The following is a 20,986-nucleotide window of genomic DNA, read 5'->3' as shown; positions in this document are numbered from 1 at the left end:
TAAGAGTTAGATATACTTAGATATTTCTTAGGTCCGTACGTATAAATATATATTACTATAATCCTTATATTATAACGGATTTAATTATAATAACTATTTAGTATTATAAATAGTATATTAAACTATTAATTACTCTTTAAGTATTCTTATATAGATACTATATAACTTATATATATTTATAATAATATAATTATTATTATTCTTTATATATCTATTAGATATTTAGCTATTAATATAGTAGTAATTCTTTATATTAAACGTAAGAAAACCCTTTCTTATTTCTATAAGCTTATATTTAAAACTTATATTATTTTTTATAACATATTAATAATCTTATTACTACTTATATTATTTTAATTACTAGTTATTACTTTATTAATAAGGGTTTATTAACTAAGATATCTATAAGAGCTATGTCTAAACTAAGAATAAGAAATATTATTAGAAACAAAAATAAAAATAAGGTATTAAAACTTACTTATTATAAACTTTCTTATAATGAAAATAATAATAATATAGTTAATAAAAATTCTTTTAAGTTGAAAGTAATTAAAAATAAAGCTAATTAACTTCTTTTTAATATACTCTTTATTAAAAACCTTTATATTATTAGAGCCTTTATAAATAGTTTTACTATTAGTAAATCTTTAATAGATATTTACTTTTATAAAACTTATTAAAATATATATCCTACTTCTACTAAGTATTTAGTAAGTATTTATCTTTATAAGAGTAACAAAATAATTATATTATAACTTATAAATAGTTAGTTAATAATAATACCTAGGAGACTAATTAAACTAATACTTTCTTTAGACTTATATAACCTTAGTTTAACAATAGCTTTCCTATTAAGATTATTACTACTAGTTTACTACTAGCTTATTTAATCCTTCTGTATTTAAAACTTATTTAAAAGCTAAATAAATATTTAATAAATATAAGCTTAGAATATTATAAAAGTATTTATAAGTATTAATAACTATTAATAAAGGGTTTTAATAACTCTTTTATATACTTATCGTATTATTATTAATTCTTTTATATAATATATTATTATTTATTTTACTTTTATTATTAGTCTAATAGCTATTATTATATATAGTTAAACTTACTTTAGTAAGTCTTATACTATATCTTAGAGTAACTATTAGTAATTATTAGGAAGTATATAATCTTAACCCTATATTAAGTATTATAATATATCTTCTCTACCTTTTAAAGCTTTTCTACTTTTATATTATTAATAAGCTTATTAATTACTTTATTATATTATAGTTATAGTTTTTATATTACTCTATATATATATATACTTCGAGGGTATATATTATAGTTCTAATTATTATATTTTATACTAACTACTTATAATAATAAAGTAAATTAATTATAAAATACTTTATAAGTATTTATTTAGTATATTTTAACTATACTTTAAAATAAGCAAAAGTAGTTTATAAAATAAGATTTATAGAAAATAAGCTTTAGTAGTATACTAGTTTAATTTAAATCTTTTTATATTAATTAATTATATATAGATTATCTCTTAAGTAACTAGCTCTATATAAAGTATTATTAGTAGCTAAAGGCTTAATTAGGAATAGCTTAAGAATTAGAAGTAGGTTTATTTATATTACTATACTTTAGTTTAAAAGTTTAAGCTAAACTACTCTCCTTACCTTTATATATAAGGGATATACCCTTACTTATCTTTTATAAAGTAAGTAGTTAGTATTACTAGCTATAAAAATAAAAAATAAATATAGTTATAAGGATAACTAATTTAATATTATAAATTGTTTAATAAGAGATAGTAAGAAGTTAAACATAGTAAGGTATTACTTAGTTAATAGAAGGGATATATAAGGTTTTAATAAAAGATATATTATACTCTCTTTATTAGTTAATTAAGATTATAGTATAAGCCTTAATTAATTATACTTATTAAGGTTTAACTTTAAGGTTAGAATTTATTTAATAGAGTTTTAATTAATTATATATACTATACTTTATTTATTATATAATAGTAAGATATACTTAGATATTTATTAGATATATATTTATATAATATATTTTATTATTATTCTTATATTATAAGTATATTATATTCTTTATCCTATTTCTTTTTCTTACTTTAAATTTCTATTACTTATATTTAATTTAATAACTCTTTATTATAGTATTCTAAATTTAGATATAAGATACTTTATATATTATAATACTAATAGGTATAAATTTAAGTATATTAATATAATAATATAATATAGAAAAGATTATAAAGTAAGCTTTTTTCTTTTCTATAATTCTTATTATAATATTTATTAAGTATAACAAGATCTCTTAATTATTTTAAGTAAAAGGATAATAATAATATTATAAAGTATAATACTTTCTTATTACTCTTAGGATAGTAATAATTAACTTACTTATATTATTATAATAGTATATATCTATAAGCTTTAGTTTATATTATATTATTAAATTTATATTAATAAGTATATTTATAATCTTATTATTAGTTTAACTTATATAAGAAGAGTTAAGGGATTCTTATCTTTTTAAGTTTTTAGTTTAATAAATTTCTTTCTTAATTAATATTAATTTTAACAAGAGGTTTATTTAAATATTATAAGACTCTTAGCTTACTAAATACTATATAACCTACTAATACTTATAGTTATATAATTAATTTTTTCCCTTATAAACTTACAAAGTAGTTTAATTTATATATCTTTTATACGAAAAAAACTTAGGTTAATAATAGTTTAACCCTTAATATTTTTAATAAGACCTTTTTTTTAAGTAGGCTACTTAATCTTAAAATATTAATAAGTTATTTAAGATATAAAAAAGCTACTTTTCTTACTTAATTTTGATTTCATAATATCTTCTAATATATAGTTAGTAAATAATAGCTTCTTTCTTTTAATAAGTCTTTGTTTTTTACTATTTATAATAACTTATATAGCTTTAAGTATTCCTTTTAAATATAGATATAAAGATATTTATAAAACATATTCCCTCTTATAAGGTCTTATTTTTTAAATATTCTATAAGGGTTTAATACCTTATTACTTTCTAACTTTTTATATTTATTTTATATTATATACTTTATTTTGTTAATACTATATGTTAATCCTTTATTTTTTTAATTCTTATAAAATATATAATAAGGAAAAAAGTTTATATATTTAACTTACTTTCCTTAATATTTAATCTATTAGTATTTTCATAGATAGTAATCCTATTATTAAAGAATAATATTAAAAATTAGTCTTCTAACTATTTTATTTAGTTTAATTATTAGTAGTTTTCCTTATAAAGTTAATAATAAAACTATATAATACTAGTAGATAAAAATAGTAAATTATTTTATATAAATTCTTATAATAAGTCTTCTTTTTTACTATAATAATAGTTTTTTTAATTTATTTATAATACTAATAATAATTTAATTAATATTTAGTTAATATATTATTAAGTAATACTTTTAAATAAATATTATTCTAATCTTTAATTATTATAGTTTACTTATATTTATTTTATAATTACTTAATAATTTATAATCTTATAATTATAATAATTCTTTTATATATTTATCTTATTATTATTAATATTATTATATAGTATATTATTACTTATATTATACTTACTATTAATCTATTACGTATTATTTATTATTAATATATTACGACCTATTAGTTATATTTATTAAGAGAAACCGCCCTACCTAGGGATAGTAGCTATAGATAAGTTATATATAAGTAATATAGGGATAATAAGAAGGCCTCTTAGGAAAGGAAGAACTATTCTACGAAGTTACGTAATAAAAAGAATAAGTTTAGATAAGCTAGTAAGGAATAAGTACTTAGTAAATACTAGAATAAGCGCTTATCTAAGCTAAGAATAAGTACTTATTATCTATACTAAGATAGACGCTTATTCTACCTAGAACTAACTTATATATAAATTAGGACTTAAGTACCTACTTAAAGCTTCTTAGATAGTTCTTTAGTAATTAACTTATAATTTATCCTAAATAACTTTTAGCTTAGTTTATAGTTTATAATATTATTACCTCGTTCCTTAGTATAAGACTAATTACCTTACCCTAACCCTCGATCTACTACTATAATCTACCTATATACGACGTAAGACCTATTTATTAGTATTATAGCTTTAACTTCTATTAGTAGAAACCCTACTATTACTAGCTAGCGGTAATATAATAGTAATACTTAGTATAAAAAGTCTAGTAGTATATTTAAAAGTAATTATTACTAACTATTAGAAAGTATATAATCTTAACCCTTTATTAAGAATACTAATATATCTTCTCTTTTTCTTTAAAGCTCTTCTATTAATATATTATTAATAAGTATATTCACTACTTTATTATATTTATAATTATAGCCTGTTAATATATATATATATATATATTATATCCTTAACTATTAAGTTTTATATTAATTACTTATAGTTTATTAATACTAATATTAACTATTTATATATATAGTATTCTTTTAGTAACTATTACTTCTTAATTCCTTAACCTAGATATCCTAGTTTATATTAATTACTTAAATAAGAAAAGAAAACTAAAGAATTATAAGAGATAATAAGTAGCTAATAGCTTATTTAAGGAAGGATTAGAAATTATAAATAGGTTTAGTTACTTTTTTATACTTTAGCTTAAAAAACCTTAAGCTAAACTACTATCCCTAATCCTCTTATTAGGAGGTATATACCCTACTTATTTTTATTAGCTAAGTAGTTAGTACTACTAACTAACTCTTTATATACTTCTATATATAATTTTATTAAGTATTTAGTTATTAATATATAAACTACTACTTATCCTAAACTTAAATAAAACTTACTTAATTATATAAGCTTATATTAATTACTTATACTAAGTTTTTATTTAAATATATTGGTAATCTTATTCTATATTATACTACTATAATTACTAATAATTATCTATTAATAAAGCTTTATTAGCTAAGGTACTTATAAAAGCTATTACTAAACTAAGTATAAAGAATACTATAAAGAAAATAAAGATAAAAATAAGGTATTAATACTTATTTACTAATATAAGCTTTCTTTTAAAATTTAGAAGAGTTTAATTAATAAAGATACTCTTAAGTTTAAAATAGTTAAGAATAAAGCTAATTATATACTTTTTAATATATAATTTATTAAGAATTACTTTATTATTATAGTTTTTATTAATAATCTTAATAATGTTTTAATAGATATTTACTTTTATACGACTTATTAAACTATTTGATTTAACCTTACTAAGTATTTAATATATATTTATCCTTATAAAACTAAAAAATAAGTTATATTATAATTATAAAGATATTAGCTACTTATGATACTTAATAAATTTATTAAGGTGAAATCTCTTTTATATTTATATAAATTCAATTTAGTAATAGTTCTTATTAATCCTCTTAACTTTTTTAATTACTAAATTACTTTATCCTCAAGTATTAAAAAGTTATTTCTTTTATTTATTTTTTTACCTCTTAGTATTTCTTATAATATAACTAATCGATAGTAAATTACTCCTCTTACTAGTTTTTTATTTCTTAACCTTATTAAAAATAATCTTAATAAGATTAGTTCCTAGGTTCTTAATAAATTTTAATTATCTATTATTAAATAAGTTTCTTATAAAGTAGTTATAATAATAATAATATCTTTACCCTTAATATAAGTAACTATCCTAGTTACTTAGATAGTATCCTAGTTGATTAATACTTAGTAAAAGTAATAACTAAGCTTATAGTAACTTATTACTTATTTAAGTCTTATAAATAAAACCCTATATTATATAAAGGTAGTTAGATTAGTAATATATAGCTAGGGAATATATATCCTTAATAGCTTTTAATAAGTTTAGTCTTAGTTTAATATATCTTATTCTTACTATCTAAGTATTAAAATATTAATAAGCTATAATATTAATAATTCTTAAGAGGATATAAAGGAATCTAATTATCTTAATCCTCTCCTTTTTAATAATAAGTAGTTAATAAATAATAATATTAATAAGTCTTTTAATAATTACTTATTACCTAAGAGTATAATTCTCCTTACTAGAGAAATACTTTTACTTACGTGTTTTCTAATTATAACTATACCCCTTACTAGTATTTTTATATTATAGCTATACTACTTACTTCTTAACTTAATACTAAGGCTTTAATAAATACTCTTATTATTATACTAAGAAGTAGTATAGTCTTATAGGAAAAAGTATTATAACTATCTATATAGTTTTACTAGTAAGTATAATTAAGATAAATAAGCTATTATACTTTATAATATTTATTAATAGATTACTAATAATATAGCTTATTTAGATCTATATACTATTATTATTATTATTTTTATTATATAACGATAAGTATTTAAAAAAGTTCCCTTTTATATTAAGTTAATTTTATTATATATTATAAATACTTATTTAAGTTAGTATAAAGTCTATTTCTTAATATATCTTAGAATATCGTCTTATACTTACTCTATATATAGATTTTTCTATTTATAATATATCTTTTATATTTATAACTTATATTAATGAAAAGTTATTATTATATATTTTACTTATTATTAGGCTTTTAATATATTATATTCTATAAGCTATTCTGCTTACTTAATAAGGTAATATAAGTTTATATATATTATTTACTTAATTATAATCTCTTTTAGTTGCTATTTACGTACGTTAGTCTCTATATCTAGTAAATTTTTTATTTAGTATATAGTTATAGTTATACTATTTATTTTATAGTCTTAATAATATTATAAAGAATATATTATATATATGTTTTTCTTAGAAAGCTAGTTCTTAACTTTCTAAGTTAAGAACTTAAGACTAAAACCTATTTTTTATTTATAAATTATACTTTATTAAGTAGAATATATATACTTACCTTCTTTATAATATATTAGAATGCTTCTAATTACTTATAATACCTTTTAGTATTACCTTATTATAACTATTCCCCTACTATAGTTACTATTCTTAGTAACCTATATATAGAAAATATAAATCTCCCTTTATTTTTTAAGTTAGTAAGGTATAAAGTATTAAGTCTACTTTAGTTATACTTTTACTTATTATTAAATATATCTTAGTTAGCTTAATACTTTATTTATATTTTTCCCTTAGTATTTTTATTTCCTTATTACTTAATTTATTTTATTTACTTTTCTTCTTATTAATATCTTTAGTATAATATCTCCTTCTTTTACTAACTATATAATATATATTATTATATTTTTTCTTTATCTCTAGTAGAATTACTTTCTTTTTCTATATCTTAAGCTTATCTTTATTTTTTTATTTAATACTTAGTTATAAAGTCCCCTATTCTTAATAATAAGAAAGGTAACAAGTATAATTATAATTAGTAATTATATACCTTCAAAGTAGTAGAACCTTATTATTATAATATTGCTTTTTAAGAAATATATTAGCTTTTTCTAAGTAAAGATTAAGACTATATATTAATATAGTTATAAGTAAAGAATCTAGTAAGTTTAGTAAGTCTAGTAAGGAAGAGGATAGTAATAAGTCTAATATTAGTAGTTTAACTCCTAGTCCCTTACCTACCCTTAGCCCTACTTATTACTTTCTTATAGCTTTACTTAAACTAAAGTCTAGCTTTAATAAAGCTTCCCCTTTACCTCCTCCTAGTAAATAACTTCCTAACCCTTAATTAGAAAGTAATAATACTATAATTTAACCTTACCTTTTTTATACTAATATTATAATAAAAGCTTATAAATACACTTATAAGAAGATAGTATAGTTTTAGATCCTAAGTAAGCTATTATATTTAAGTATTCTTTGACTTTAAAAGGGTTTTTATATTATATATAATATTACTATAAAGATATATATATTTTAATAAGTAGAACTTTTCCTTCCTTATTCTTAGTAATTAACTAATATTTATCTTTATAAGTATTATTCGTTATATTTACTAATTATTAAGATTATCTCTTTTTATAAAGAGTTATTTAATAGCTAATATATAATATTAAAATAAAAAATAAGAAAGTATATTAATAAATCTTTATTATTATATATAACCTAATTACTAGTTATAATACTTTTAAAAAGTACTTATTATAAGTATAATAAAATAACTATATTTAAGTAGTTTAAACTTATATATATTCTTAGTTATCTTATTCTTAAAGTTCTTATTAGTATTTAGTTAGATTATAATTATAACTTATAAAGTAAATATTAATTATTATTACCAAATATATAATAGCTTTATAATCTTTATTTATTATAAAATATTTTTAATTAATTATAAAGACCTTATTATATTATATTATTTATTTAGTTTCTAACTTTTATATATTATAAAGTATAAGTAATTCTATTTTAGAATCCTCCCTAGAGATATAAGCTTTATAAGTTAGTAATTAGTTAAAGAAATAGCTTATAAGGATCTTCTTTATATTTCTATATTTAAAGGTATGTTATATATTATATATTATTACTATTATAAAGTTTACTTTTTTAAGCTTTTTTAAAAATATATTATTAAGCTTTCTTTTTATTAAGATTTAGGTTTTATATCCTTATTAAATAAAGAATATCTTTTTTTTACTTATTTCTTAACTTATTTTTATTTAGTTTTATTTAAGACTTTTAAGAAGATTAAAGAACTTTTAAGAATAACTATAATAAGTAGTCTTATCTAATCTTAAATAATAGTATTTTATTCCCTTTTTTATTTTTTTTATATTTTCTTAATTAGTTAGGTCTTAATAATTAAAATTACTTTATATAAATAGTTTATCCTTATTATTAAATAATAAAAGAGATGTTCTTTTATATATATTATACTATTTAGGTTTTATTTCTTTATTTTACTTTCTTAAACTATTTATTTTATACCTTTTTATAATTCTATAGTACTTATTAAATTTTAACTATATTATTAAAGTATACTTAGAAGTTATACTTTACTAAGTATATTTTCTATTTAATATATTAGTAAGTATCTTTACACTTTATTTAATAATTAGTAATATAGTTTAGCTTTTAAAACTAGCTATTTTCTTTAAAATTAAGTATTAATAAAGAATTATTATCCTTACTACTATATTATAGCTTTAGTAAGTTAATATAGAAGATATTATATAACTAACTTTATTATTTTAAAAATATTAATTAATATATCTAATATTTTATCTTTTCTAAAAGGTTAAAAAGTTTATAAATTTTAATATTAGTTTATATTAAGTAGTCTTAAATTATAAGTTCCTTATTATTAAATATAACTAAAGACTCCTTAAGGATAGTAAGGAGTTAATACTATTTATTATAGACTTTTACTTAGGCTTTAGTTATCTTTCCTTAATATTTCTTAAGTTAGTTAAATAGTTCTTAGAGTTTTTCTAAATATTTAATTATCTTTTATACTTCCTTTTAAATAAATTTATTCTTAAAATTAAAATTCTTATTATAGTATTTCTATTATTATTAACTATATATAATATTTATTTAGGTAAGGTTAGTTAATTTATACTTATTATAAATACTTTTAAATATTATTCTAAAGCTTTATTTATTATTTATATTTACTTATTATTTTAGGTATAAAATACTATCAAAAGTAACTTTTTAACCTTTATATTATAATAAAATCAAGCTTAGAATTAACTTATAAAAACTAGTTAGTCTTCTATTAAAGATAATTCCCTTTAAGTTACCTCTAAGTAACTAACTATTCTTATAAAATATAATATTTAATTTAGTTATAATAAAATTAATACTAATTATAATATAAATATAGTATTTAATATAACAATATTATAGCTAGGATTATATTTATAAGTTAATATTTATTAAATATAAGTAATAAACTTATTATAATGTTTATAAATACTTATTTAAAAGCTTCTTTTAATCTTAATAAACCTTATATCTTCTTATAAAGTTAATAAGTTCTAATTTCAATATTTAAATAAACTATATATCCCTAAATATAGTTTTTTTATAGATTTTATTATTTTAATTTAATAACATTTTTACTAAATTAACTTAAATATCTTATTCCTTTTATAATATCCTATTAGTAAACTATAATAAAAATAAAAGGATCTCTAACTTTAAATAAGCTTTTCTAAAATTATATAGTCTTCTATAAAATTAAATAAAGCTAGAAAGTAATAAGAATTTATAAGGTTTCTTAAGTATTTCTCTTTATTATACTTTTTTAAGATATTAATATAATAGATATTGTTTTTAAGCTTTCTTAATTAAAATATTAAAAGATTTAGAAGTATATTATTATAAACTTCCGCTTTAGTAACTACTTAATAAGTAATAAGTTATATAATAGCTTATATATAATAACTTAGTATATTTTATTATAAGACTATATCTCTTTATAATAAGCTTACTTAATTTTTTAAAATAAGTAATAAGTAAGTATTTAACTTCTTTATATTTTTATGATCTAATCTTTTTAATAACTTATTTATTAAGTTTATTTTCTCTAATTAATATTTAATAACAAAATTATAAAAAGCTAATAATATATAGTTTTACATTTAATAACTATTAAGTTTTAATTAAAATATATATTTTTATACTTAAATAATTAGTTAAGACTTTTATTAGAAATACTAGCTTTTTAATAAAATATTATTATAATTTAAATAATTTTATAATAGTTAGTATCTCTTAGTTAAGTATTTTATAATTTAACTTTACCTTTAAAAACTTCTTAGAATAAAAAGTAATAAAACTTACTTCTTATCTAGCTATAACTAGGAATAAATACTAATTACTATATAATAAAAAGTATTAGTCTTAATATAAAACTATAGTTAAAAGTTATAATAATATAAGAGAGGAGTACTTTAGAATATTAAGATTAGTATCTTAAATACTACCTTCTTAGTTAATTTAAGCTATACTTTACTAAGCTTATAGCTTCTTATACCCCCTTTTAAGAGATTAGTTATAAGGTATATAATCTTAAAGTATTAATAAATAAATTGATAATAAAAGTTATAAAGCTTTACAAATACCTAGACTTATTAGAAAGTTATTAGCTATAGCTATTAAGTAAAAACCTTAACTTTATAAAGATTTATAGAAATCTCCTTAGTAGATAAAATAAAATCTAAAACTTAACTTATTATTAATAAAAAGTATATTTTAATACTTTTATATATTAAGTTACTTTTTATAAGTATTATAAGATTTAATCTAAAAAGTTTATATATTTATTCTTCCTTAGTCTTAAAAAAAACTAGATATTTTATAAATTTATAATCTAGATTATATTTAGTAAGCCTTCTAAAGTATTATTAATATATATTTAAAAGGGAGTTAATAAGGGTATATAAGGAATTATTATAGGGGTATAAGTCTTAGGGGGTATAAGAATACTATTCTCTAATTATCTAGAAAACTTTTATTTATATACCTAAATTCTATTCTTATTTTCTTAAGTATCTACCTTAGCTTCTTAGCCTCTCCCTTTACGTTATAAAGATCGCGAAGATATACTAAATATATCTAGTCTTTTCTCCTTAATAACCTCTATATATTTACTATTATAAATTAATTAAGTTTATAATTATATTACTAACTTAGTAGCTTTAATCTTTATAATTAATTACCTTCTCTAAAGTATTAAGTTTATAAAATCTTAGTTAATAGTAATATTATTATTAATTAATCCTATAAAGTTAATAATTATAAACGTTAACCTAACTTAATCTCTAAGATCTTATTAAAGTAATTATAATAAAACTTTAATATAAGCTATAACTCTTAAGAAGAAAAGTTATATTCTTTATATTCTTTCTTAAAAAGGATAAAGTATTTATAATATATAGTCTTACCTAAATATTAATTAAAAGGAATCTAATTAATTATAACTTAAAGATTAAATCTTATTACTTATTTTAAACTAATTCGTTACTATTCTAAGTCTTATTTAAGAAGTTATTAAAATAAATTAATATCTTATATATACTCTCTTTTAATAATATAAATATACTTACTAATATTATAAAGCTTAAGGCTTTTTACTATACCTCTTAGATATATCCTTAATTAGTAAGTTTCCTCTACTTTATTTACCTCCTTAATAAAGCTTAGAAGTAATAGTAATTTTATCTTTTCTAAGTATTATATTCTATATTATAAGTAAAAAGTTAGAATTACCTACTCTTAAAAGTATTCTAAACTTATTTATCCTTAGTAAACTAAAAGTAAAATTTAAATCTCTTCTTAATTAAGTTAATATATTTATAAAAGCTAGAAGATTTAGTATTATTTAATAATAAGTATATTTATTAAGAGGTTAGCTAATAAGATATTTATTATAATATAATTACTTTAGGAAATATAAGCTTAGTAAAGATATTAATTTAAGGTAATAAAAGTCTTAGAAATTTAGTTATAAATAATTATTATTAAGGTTATAAGTAGGAAATAGCTTTTAAATTAATACTTAAAAGCTAAGTATATTTAGTATAATTATAACCTTAGCTTAAAGCTATCTATATACCTATCTTAAAGTTAACTAAGCTTATTAAGGCTATAGTTAAGACTATTAGTTATAAAGTTAGTATTTAAATATATAATATAAAAAAAGTTATTTAAGAGTAGTTTCTTAACTTTACTTTAATATAATAAGATATTTATAATACTAAAGCTTAAATTAATAATAAAAAGCTTAATAAGTATATATTAACTATAGCCTTAATTAAGCTTTTTAACTAATAAGAGATCTTTTATATTATAAAATAAGTAGATAAAGAACTAAACTAACTTATTAGTCTTATTAAAATAGTTCCTTATTATTTTTAATTATAAAAGTAGTTCTTAGAAATTATTAACTTTAATAATATATAATACTAATTACTTTAAGGTTTTATTCTTTTAATTTATAAAGTATATATATCTTAGATTATTATATAATATAGTATTTAGTTAATTAATAATAAAGGATTAAATGAGTTTTAGTTTTTATTATAAAGTATTTTATAACTTATTAATTAAAACTTTATCTACTAGCTAAATATTATTACTACTAATTATAATAAGTAAATATAAATAGTTTTAATAAATACTTCCTAAAAATATAATAATAGCTTTATATTTACTATATTAACTTAAATATTATACTTAAAGCTAAGTAAAAATAGTTTAAAAACTATTTTAATAATAATAAGTCTAAAGAAGATAATCTAGCTTTATAACTAATTACTAAACTTAATAATAAAGATTATATTTATATTTATACTTTAATAAATAAAGCTATCCTTTATAACTATCAAGAAGTTATTATAATATAAAAGCTAGTTATTTTTACTTACTAAGATAGAAGATATTCTTATAAAAATATAAATTTCTTTCTATAAAAAGTTTAAAAATTAATTACTTATTCTAAATTATTTTTATAAAATATATTTATTATTAAAAGTATAATAAGCTTATTGTTCTATCTTTTAATATTAAAACTTTAATATCTATATAACCTTTAAAAATAAAATTAAGTAATAATAATATTAAAAGCTATCTTCTTAATAAACCTACTTATCTTTATTATTTTATTAATATAATATAAAATATACTTAAGGATTAAGAAGTTTATTTTAAATAAACTTATATATAAGATAAGCTTTTTATAAATTATAAGTTTATAAGGAATAGATTTAAATATTTTAAAAAGTTTTAAATAATACTTTTATTATAATATCTTAATTTAATTATAAAGTAATACTATTTAATAAAAAGACTTTATTAATAAGTAAAAATCTATATCTAATACTTTTTAAAGATTATATTAATAACTATATTATCTCTATAGAATATAATATTTTATAATATTATAAAATCTATTCTAAACTTATAAATAAGTTTTAATTTATAAAGGATAAGGTTTACTTATAATAATAGCTTTAAAAGTCTTTTTCTTAAGATCTTTATTAATAGATCCTTAACTTAAAGATTATAAAAAACCTTTATAATAAACTTAAAAACTTAATATAACTAGTTTTATTATTCTTTTTACTAAGGGATATTACTTAATTAAGTAACTAGCTATTTAAATAATTATATAGCTAATAATAAAGTTAAAAACCTAATTAATTAATAATAAGGTATAAATATAGTAAATTATTAAAAAGTTATAATAAGACTATTTTAATAAGGCTTATATAAAAAATATTTAATAGCTAGGTATTAACTTTTTTAAATAATAAATATAAAGCTAAGTAACTATTTTTAAAACTAAATAAATTATTAGTTATATTCTATTAAAAGAAGATTATAAATAAGTATTAATAAGATAAGAAGTTAATAAAAACTACTAAATAATAATAATAAGAGTTTTTAAAATATTAAAAGTAAGAAAGGTATTCTTTATTATATAAAAGATATATAAATAGAAATTAACTAAGATTTATAAAAGCTATTTTAATTTAGTTATTTAAACCTTAAATTAGAAATATAGTTATAAAAGTAAAAATAAATAAAGGGTTTTCTTTATAATTCTAAAATATAAGCTAGGAGGAGGCTAGCTTTATATTTATAAAATAGAGATAGACCTTTCTTATAGCTATAAAAGAGTAAAGTATTAATAAAACTAGCTTTACTACCTTTACTAAATTATACTTATAAGTTAGATAAATTCTTAATTAATTATAACCTTAGAATATAATATATCTCTAAAAGTAATATATTCTTATTATTTATAATATATCCTTAGTAATTCCCTTATTTTAGTATTAATAGTATTATATTATAATACTTTTAAAATTAGTTTATAATTATAAAGCTTATTATTTAGTTTTAAGTTATTATAATATAATATTACTAATTATTAAATATATATTTAAGTTATTATAAGTAGTCTAATAAAGAAAGACTTAGAAATTATTAATAATATTATAACTAACTAGTAATAATAAGGTTTTATTTATAAAGACTAAGGTTATAAAACTAATTATAGGTTATATATTATCTTATTAATAAGTTATTTTAGTAAATTAAGCGTTATACTAAGATAATTAAGCTTATACTAAGTAATAAAATATTAATATTATAAATTAATAATTAAATTAAAAAATATATTATAATAAATTATAAGTTAACTATTAAAGAATTATCTAAGAGACTTTAAATAATACTAGCTCTTAATTTATATATAAGTCTTAAAGTAAGTATTCTAAGTAGCTTTAGTAAATACTTACTCTACTTAATATAAGTATTTTTCCCTAGTATAAGATTTTACTAATTCTTTATTAATACTTACTTTCTTCTTATTATATAATATATATATTAATTCTTCTATTTTAGAAGTTATTTATTATCCCTTGTATTCTTTATATATATCTAATAATATAGTTATTAGCTTAAGTAAGTTTATTAACTCTTCTATTAAGTATAATAAATAACTTATAATAAATAAGTCTTGTTATATTATTTTAATATACTTAAAAGATTTAAAGTTAAATTATTATTTCTCTTTTTATATAAAAGTATATATTTAGTTAAATTTGATTAGTAAAGTAATTAATACTAATAATAAACTCCTTATGAAATATATATTAAAAAGCTTTTTTCTTAAAAGATTAGCTTTAAAACTTATATATTTATTTAAATCTTTTTTAAATATTTTAATATAATATTTCTTATTATTTAATAGTTTTTTAAATATATAAATAAGTATAATATAAACTCTTTAAAAAAAACTAAATATAGTCCTATATATATACTAAATATTATTATTATTATTATAGGGTTTCTTAATTTTATAATAACTTATTTTTATTATTATTAAATATATATTAGAATATCTATATATTTATAATTTAGTAAAGTAGTACTTAAGTAGTATTTAAGTAGTATATATTTATAACATAGTAATAAAGCTAGATTTATTAGTTTATAAAGTTATACTTAAATGTTAATATACTTAAAATTAATTATTATAATATAGTATTATTTTATCTTTAAAAGATAAGTTTTATTTTAATTAAATATCTTATTACCGTTAGTAAGAATATTTTAGAAACTCCCTTAGTTAAATATAAGACCATAGTAAGTTTATAATACTATAGTACTAAAGGTTTATTCCTTCGTACCCCGAGTTACAATACATATTTCCATTGCTCTTTTGGCTTCTAGCGACATTTCGTATCCTAGCAGAAGAGATTATAAACCGCCCTTTTGCAACCGCTCCGCCTCGAGTTCTCTTTCGGCTTGCTGGTAGTACTTGGCAGTGTCAACACCATGCTGGTTGTGATTGACGAAGTTGAACCAGGGTAACACGCCCATAAATAGTGCCGAGTATCTCGATTGCCGCGCAGCTACGCCTTGCATATGAGGGGTCAACCTGCTCTCCCCGTATAGCGGCTCACCAGCCTTAACCTTGGTAACCATTTCCTTCATGTCCATATCAACTTCTCTTGCGTTCTCCGTAGCACCGTAAAATCGCACTGGATTAATACTGTCAATGATTGTCATGCCACATGGCTTCGGCCGATGACAGCGACCAGTCTTTGCAAACTTACAGCTTGAGCGTTGGTAAAAATAGAGAAATCCTCCAGCGAGGCCAATGGCGCCAGCCAGTCGCATGGCTTGAGCAAACCCTCCCTTACCAACGTGGGAGGGAGCGAACTTTTCGAGGGCGAGGAGAGCTCCCGGGGCAAAAGCAGCCGCTACTGCTCCATGAGCGTAGTCGGAAGGCCTGGCATAGCCGACAACTCTCTTAAAGTGGCTGTAGACTCGCAAAATCAGCAAAGAGTATCTTCGGAGCGGATGGAGAGAATAGATCAGGAGTTAGTCGTACGGATCATTGTCAATCAGCTTTAGAGATTCATGTGTTAGCCATACCCTTTGTTGTGCAGAATTGGAAGTCATAATCGTTATACATACAGGGAAGTCACTTTTGACGACCTTAGTCGGAGTATATGTGTGTGCTTGTGCGGTTGCCATTGTAGCGGACGACAATTCGCGATCCAATTGCGTCAGTGATGGCTCGAGAGCTCGCAACATCTAGAGGTTGGGATGGCCGTTCAATTGGATATGAATGGACGCTGATTGGAACCCAGCTTCTGGAGCTTGTGCCTCAGGCAGGTACCGCTAAGCCTCATGCACCTGCCGTGTGGCGCGCAATTGCGGATTCCTACTGCGCCACAACGCGTCTCTTTAATGCGACGCGAAAACCCGCGTCGTATAACGCCGGTGACGCTTTGGTGGGAAGTTCTGAACAAACGTAGTGACCTAACGATGACAACCAATGGAGACAAAAGCAAAATGGCCACAGATACAGTTCATGAATACGATGACCTCGATAACTACGCTGTCGACGATTTTGATGATCCTTTTCGGTCCCCTCCTCCACCGGACGCAAGAGATGGCAGCACAAACAAGAGGAAGAAGACCGAGGTGCTAGGCCTAGATGAGGAGGTCGAGGTTGCAAAGCGAGCAAGGGTACCACGAGTGAAACTAGACGAAACGAGGTTGGTGGAATGCGTCATAAGAGCCAGATTTTCGATTTCTTCTTTTCCCCATTGCTGATTATATGATGTACCAGGCTGCTTTCAGAGAACGGTATTCCAAAGCTGCGGAAGCGTGCCGCAGACCTCAAGCTGAAAGGTAGAGGGCATGAAGTGGGCGGATTCCTGGCTTTTCCTTCATCTGAAAACTCTATGCTTACTGTTATGCGCACAGTTCTCCGACGCAGCTCGTATATTATCGTTCTATCAGTTCTGGCTGGACGACTTGTTCCCAAAAGCTAAATTCCTGGATGGCCTCGCCATGGTTGAGAAGGCTGGCCACAAAAAGCAAATCGCCTACAAGCGGATGGAATGGATCAACGAGGGCAAACCGACGCCTTGGGGGTTGAATGACATTGAGGAAAATAAGAAGGAACAGTTGAACCTAGAATCAGACCACATAACACCAACACTAGCGCAACCATTGGCCACAGCACAGCAACCGTGGACACCGCGAGACATACCAGACGAAGGTGACATACACGGTGCATCACCCCCGAGGCTTGTTGAACACAGGATGCAGCCGACATTGGCAACCGGGACCCCTGATGATGACGATCTAGCCAATCTCATGGCCGAGGCGGAAACGGTCAAATGGCCCCCAACCTTACCTCAAAACGATACTGAGAAGGGTGCATCGATAGACAACTTTGCTGACGAGGAGGCAGCCATGGCTGAAATGGATGGTTTGTGGTAATACAAGGCACAACGCACTTGAAATGCGCATGTTATGAGACATAGTGAAGGAGTTAAGGCGCTTTGGTCAGTCTTAGACGGCAATCAAGACGTGGAATAGTTGCAATTGCAGCGAGAATCAACAAATCAATATCGGAGCTTCACTCTGACTTACACCCACACCAATTACCATCGCTAGCGTTGTGTTGGCTAACTCGCTGTTGTCGAGGGATAGCTAGGTTGTCACAGTCGGTAGCTTGGACAGATAACAGAACAACACACCAAGTAACAAAGCATTAGGTAACTAAATGGAAAGCGAACAGTGTACGATTCACATTCGGCGTATTGCCATGGCATCAATGTTCATTGGTCGCTGTGCGACTTTCGTTAAACAAGATATACTGTTACAGACCCAGGTCGTACCTCTATTTTCACTGGGCACCACCTTTACGCCATGAATACTAGTTTCCCACATCCAGTGTCCTAAATCAAGCCAATCGAAAACGCTTCCCAGATTCGCTCATATCTGCCTCGCCTCGCTTCCTCTTGGAAGCAACCTTCAACACAAAAGAACTGGCTGGTGGTGAGATGCCCATCGCCGGTTTGGGGATTTTGCTACTTGAGAGCAACCCATTGCGGATCATCCTCTGCTCTTCGACTTTAAGAGCCCACAATAACGTCACGAGCACCTCCTTGGACGGTAACGTTGCGCCGTTCAACCACGTCTGCGGTACTCGGCCGCTGTCGCGCCCCGCCGGAGATTCGGTCGACAATCCCCCAAACCGGTGATCGCATCCTTCAGACACCAACCGCAATGCCTCCATCGTCGCATCCATAAGCGGACGCGCCAGAGTGGGGCTGCAGGTTAGGATTCTCTGAAGAGACTTGAGTCTCAGAGTGGGTAAGATCGCGGCCGAAGTCCGGGTCCGCTGCGACGGCTGAGCCGTTGACTGCGTTCGTGTCTGATGCGACGCCGCCGTTAATCTCGTCGTGGAGGAACTCGGTGATGTCGAACGGGTCTTGGAGGAAGGTGGCAGAGTCACCAGCCATATAATCGTGTTCATAATCGAGGGAGTTGGGGGAAGAGAGAAGCCCGCTTTCAAGGACATAGCGATCTGCGTCAAGGGCCGCCGACAAACTGAAAGAATCACTGATGAGGTGACCAACAGCATCTGAAGCTGCAGATAATAGGCCAAGGTCGGATGCAGAGGGGTTAGAGAGGCCAGCCATGATTGCGGATCCTCCGACTGATGACACTGCAGGTCGCACAACATCGCTGCAGGACGTTGTGTCAGGTCGGAGGACGAGTTCGCATTGGTCTCGGCCATCTTATTGTCCTCAGCACCCGTCTCCTCATCATTTTCAGGGATGGGAGCAAGCTCGGGAGAGAGCGATGCGGGGTTGACAGTGGCGTTGGATTGAGATGAAGTTATCAAATCGTCTACAAGAGACGGGGTCTCACCCAACGGGGGACGGTGTCCATCTTGGGAGCTGAAGAGTTCTTGTGATAAAGTCACAGCGTTGGGGCGGAGTGGGTCGAGGGGTGATGAAGAACGGGTCAACATGCCCGAGTCTCGACGGAACTTGTTCAGCTCCTCCACCAAGAGCTGGTTTGCCTTGGTAACATTTTGGAGGGCGGCTTCAAGTTCTTTGTTACGTCTTTCTAAAGCCTCAACCTCTAAGCGTTTACGCTCCCGGGATGACTGGGCGGCGCGGCGATTGCGGAGGACACGCTCTACTCGGCGTTGCTCCTTCTCATCCTCGGTCTTCGCACGTTTCCTAATACTAGTTAGATCCTGCGTTGAATGAGATGCGAAAATGAGAGCTAGCGTACCTGGGGGGAAGATTTGTTTTTGGTTCCGGAAGAACCTGGCCCCACGATTTTCTCTTTTTGACCTGCTTCTTGTCTGGGGAGTTAGAGGCAGGTGAGGCTGAAGAATCCACGGGCAACACGCCAGCACCCTCCTCAGTGAAGGCTGGAGGTGTCAACATTTCGGAAGGATCGATGGTAGTGTTATCGGAGGTCGTGGCGCCATCACCAAATAGTGAGGGGTATAGCTCGCCAGGCGTGGAGACGAAGGACTCGGCTGGCGAGTCTTCAAATTTTATCATTGGTGATGTCTGTTCCCAAGAAGACATTTTGACACCAGAGATTTATGCAACTGTTCTGAGACGCCAACTGGATCACTGTTCCTGTGTGGATGGATTAGGAGGACTTTGAACAAGTCGCATGAGGTTGTACTGCCGAGTCTAGTTGTTGAGAGACAGATATGGAAGAGGAAGATGCGCTGCGCTATCTATGTGATATTGTGTGATGGTGCCGTATCGAGGTGCCGTCCTAGTTCCTCTTTACTAGATGGAATTGAATGTGCCTGCTAAGTACAAGGCATGATGGAAACGATGACGACTCGTTGGATGAGTCAGACTGGTTCAGGTGAGTCACCGAGGCCAGGCACCAGATCTGGGTGCGAGCTTCGGCCTTACTGGGAAAAGGACAGATTGTTCGTTGAGCGGTGGTGGCTCTGGTGCCGCATTGAAAGCTGAGGTTCATGGAGCAGAGCAGTAAGAGCAGGCGATGTGGCCTCTTTTGTAACTTGAGGCCACGCTGGCCCCGTCCAGGGGTACAGGAGTCAAGGGGGCAGTTAGACATGTGTTGCCTCAGGCATAAACTCACAAGCCGTCGAAGGCCACCAAGGGCGAGGGCAGTGTGGCACGTTGATACCAAATCGCCGTCGCTGCG

At 24.4% G+C, this 20,986-nt stretch overlaps 3 protein-coding genes across 3 annotated transcripts; 1 reads left to right on the top strand and 2 right to left on the bottom strand.

The window, feature by feature from the left end:
• Positions 1-16,225: 16,225 nt before the first annotated feature.
• Positions 16,226-17,008, bottom strand: CTRU02_207584 (NADH-ubiquinone oxidoreductase 21 kDa subunit; the record flags this gene model as incomplete). Its single annotated transcript, XM_070204923.1, has 3 exons — positions 16,226-16,509; positions 16,585-16,819; positions 16,949-17,008. 3 exons carry the CDS (start codon positions 17,006-17,008, stop codon positions 16,226-16,228), a joined length of 579 nt encoding a protein of 192 aa, XP_070061456.1.
• Positions 17,009-17,302: 294 nt separating this feature from the next.
• Positions 17,303-18,268, top strand: CTRU02_207583 (chromosome segregation in meiosis protein 3; the record flags this gene model as incomplete). Its single annotated transcript, XM_036719032.1, has 3 exons — positions 17,303-17,535; positions 17,610-17,685; positions 17,747-18,268. The coding sequence occupies 3 exons, from the start codon at positions 17,303-17,305 to the stop codon at positions 18,266-18,268; spliced, it is 831 nt and encodes a 276-aa protein (XP_036588738.1).
• A 466-nt stretch (positions 18,269-18,734) lies between these two features.
• On the bottom strand, positions 18,735-20,385 carry CTRU02_207582 (transcriptional activator hac1; the record flags this gene model as incomplete). The annotated part of the gene is made up of 2 exons (XM_036719031.1): positions 18,735-20,025; positions 20,081-20,385. The coding sequence occupies 2 exons, from the start codon at positions 20,383-20,385 to the stop codon at positions 18,735-18,737; spliced, it is 1,596 nt and encodes a 531-aa protein (XP_036588739.1).
• Between the last annotated feature and the right edge of the window lie 601 nt (positions 20,386-20,986).

The sequence above is a fragment of the Colletotrichum truncatum genome, assembly GCF_014235925.2.
Source record: "Colletotrichum truncatum strain CMES1059 chromosome Unknown Contig_0004, whole genome shotgun sequence".
NCBI classification, from domain to species: Eukaryota; Fungi; Ascomycota; class Sordariomycetes; order Glomerellales; family Glomerellaceae; genus Colletotrichum; species Colletotrichum truncatum.
The sequence above is the reverse complement of the archived record's forward strand: the minus strand, read 5'-3'. Positions and strand labels throughout refer to the sequence as shown.